A 2,316-nucleotide genomic window follows, 5' to 3' on the forward strand; every position below is an offset into this window, starting at 1 on the left:
CATGCTACATACATACTACATGCTACATACATACTACATGCTACATACATACTACATGCTACATACATACTACATGCTACATACATACTACATGCTACATACATACTACATGCTACATACATACTACATACTACATGCTACATACATACTACATGCTACATACATACTACATGCATGCTACATACATACTACATGCATGCTACATGCATGCTACATACATACTACATGCATGCTACATACATACTACATGCTACATACATACTACATATATACTACATGCATGCTACATACATACTACATGCTACATACATACTACATATATACTACATGCATGCTACATACATGCTACATGCATGCTACATACATACTACATGCTACATACATACCACATATATACTACATACATACAATACATTCATACAATACATACATAGACATACAGTACATATAACATAGAGTAACATACTTACCAATACTTGTCACATTGTTCCCCGAAGCCATTGTCTTTTCCGGGATAAATATTAACATAACAAACCACAAAAATACTCACCCACGATCCGAAGCAGTCCACGAGTGTGTCCCACGACGATCTTGGGTAGAGAACTGCAGCATCAGATGATGCTGCCGTTCTCTACGGGCTGCAGGAATCCAATGACGGAAGGTAGGTATCCTTCCGCACTGTATTCCTCCGCCACTTAAAAAAAAAAAGTCCCTAGTCTCACTTTATGCCATTGCTGTGTGGGAAATTCCTCACACCACTCTTACTAAGATGTGGGTTACAGGTGGTGATAATTAGGATGATGGAAGTAACGTGATTTCTGCTGCACATCGGCCCCTTCCCTCCATTACACAGAACTGTCACCTGAAGGCACCGATCATACAGCTCTGCGGGGAGGAGGTGGAGGCACTGATCATACAGCTCTGCGGGGACAGGGTGGTGGCACTGATCATACAGCTCTGCGGGGAGGAGGTGGAGGCACTGATCATACAGCTCTGCGGGGAGGAGGTGGAGGCACTGATCATACAGCTCTGTGGGGACAGGGTGGTGGCACTGATCATACAGCTCTACGAGGACAGGGTGGTGGCACTGATCATACAGCTCTGCGGGGAGGAGGTGGAGGCACTGATCATACAGCTCTGCGGGGAGGAGGTGGAGGCACTGATCATACAGCTCTGCGGGGACAGGGTGGTGGCACTGATCATACAGCTCTACGAGGACAGGGTGGTGGCACCGATCATACAGCTCTGCGGGGACAGGGTGGTGGCTCTGAAAAGAGCCTTTGTGTAAAAGAACTGGGTCCGCAACTTATTTCTTGGCCGCGGGCTTCTTGGCTTTCTTAGCCGGACTCTTGGCAGCTTTAGGTTTGGCCGCCTTTTTAGCCGGACTCTTCGTCGCCTTCTTAGGCTTGGGAGCGGCTTTCGACTTCTTGGGGCTCTTGGCCGCTTTCTTGGCAGCTGCGGGCTTCTTGGCCTTTTTCGGGCTCTTCTTGGCCGTGGTCAGAGCCTTCTTGGGCTTCTTCGGAGATTTGGCGGCTTTCTTAGCAGCAACGGGTTTCTTGGGCTTGGCTGCTGACTTCTTGGCCACTTTAGTCTCCTGCTTCTTGTTGAGTTTGAAGGACCCGGAGGCGCCGCTGCCCTTCACCTGGAGGAGGGCGCCCTTGGTGACCAGAGACCTGACGGCCAGCTTCAGGCGCCTGTTGTTCTTCTCTACATCGTACCCTCCGGCAGACAGCGCCTTCTTCAGGGCGGCCAGAGACACCCCACTGCGCTCCTTAGAGGCTGACACGGCTTTCACGATCAGCTCGGAGACGCCAGGACCGGAGGATTTCTTGCTGCTCTTGGCGGCGGATTTCTTTGGCTGCTTCTTGGACTTGGCAGCCGGTTCTGCGGGAGGGGGAGCGGCGGCTGGCGCGGTCTCTGCCATCCTGTGCTACGGAGCCAAAACACAAAAATCTCCCGATAGGAAAACACTAAGGCCGGAGCTGGAGGAGTCTGTTATATGTACAGGCTTACTGTGCACTGATTGGCTGCTGAGCTACACCGTCCTGAGCATCTATTGGCTGACACTGCATACATGCCCCGCCTCTTCCCAGCTGAGAACGAGTGAAGCTCCGCTCTCCCCTTGTGCTTCCCTGCCCGGAATAAAAGCCCTTTACCGGCTGACACCGGACAGCAGAGCGCGCTTCCTCCGCCGCTTCTTCTTCGCCATCTTCTCCACCGACCGTCTGTAGCTGTCACTAGCAGAGACGCCGGGGAAGAGCGGAGAGGAGGTCCCGGGATCATCGCCGTCGTCCTCCAGATCTGCACATCGCTGTG

General features: G+C 51.4%; 1 protein-coding gene across 1 annotated transcript; it reads right to left on the reverse strand.

The window, feature by feature from the left end:
* Positions 1–1,259: 1,259 nt before the first annotated feature.
* Positions 1,260–1,988, reverse strand: LOC141057179 (histone H1.5-like). The gene has a single exon (XM_073553717.1). It carries the CDS (start codon positions 1,922–1,924, stop codon positions 1,307–1,309), a length of 618 nt encoding a protein of 205 aa, XP_073409818.1. The 5' UTR covers positions 1,925–1,988; the 3' UTR covers positions 1,260–1,306.
* Between the last annotated feature and the right edge of the window lie 328 nt (positions 1,989–2,316).

The sequence above is a fragment of the Dendrobates tinctorius genome, unplaced genomic scaffold (genome assembly GCF_039654945.1).
Source record: "Dendrobates tinctorius isolate UK_male_01 unplaced genomic scaffold, ASM3965494v1 ptg000202l, whole genome shotgun sequence".
Taxonomy (NCBI): Eukaryota; Metazoa; Chordata; class Amphibia; order Anura; family Dendrobatidae; genus Dendrobates; species Dendrobates tinctorius.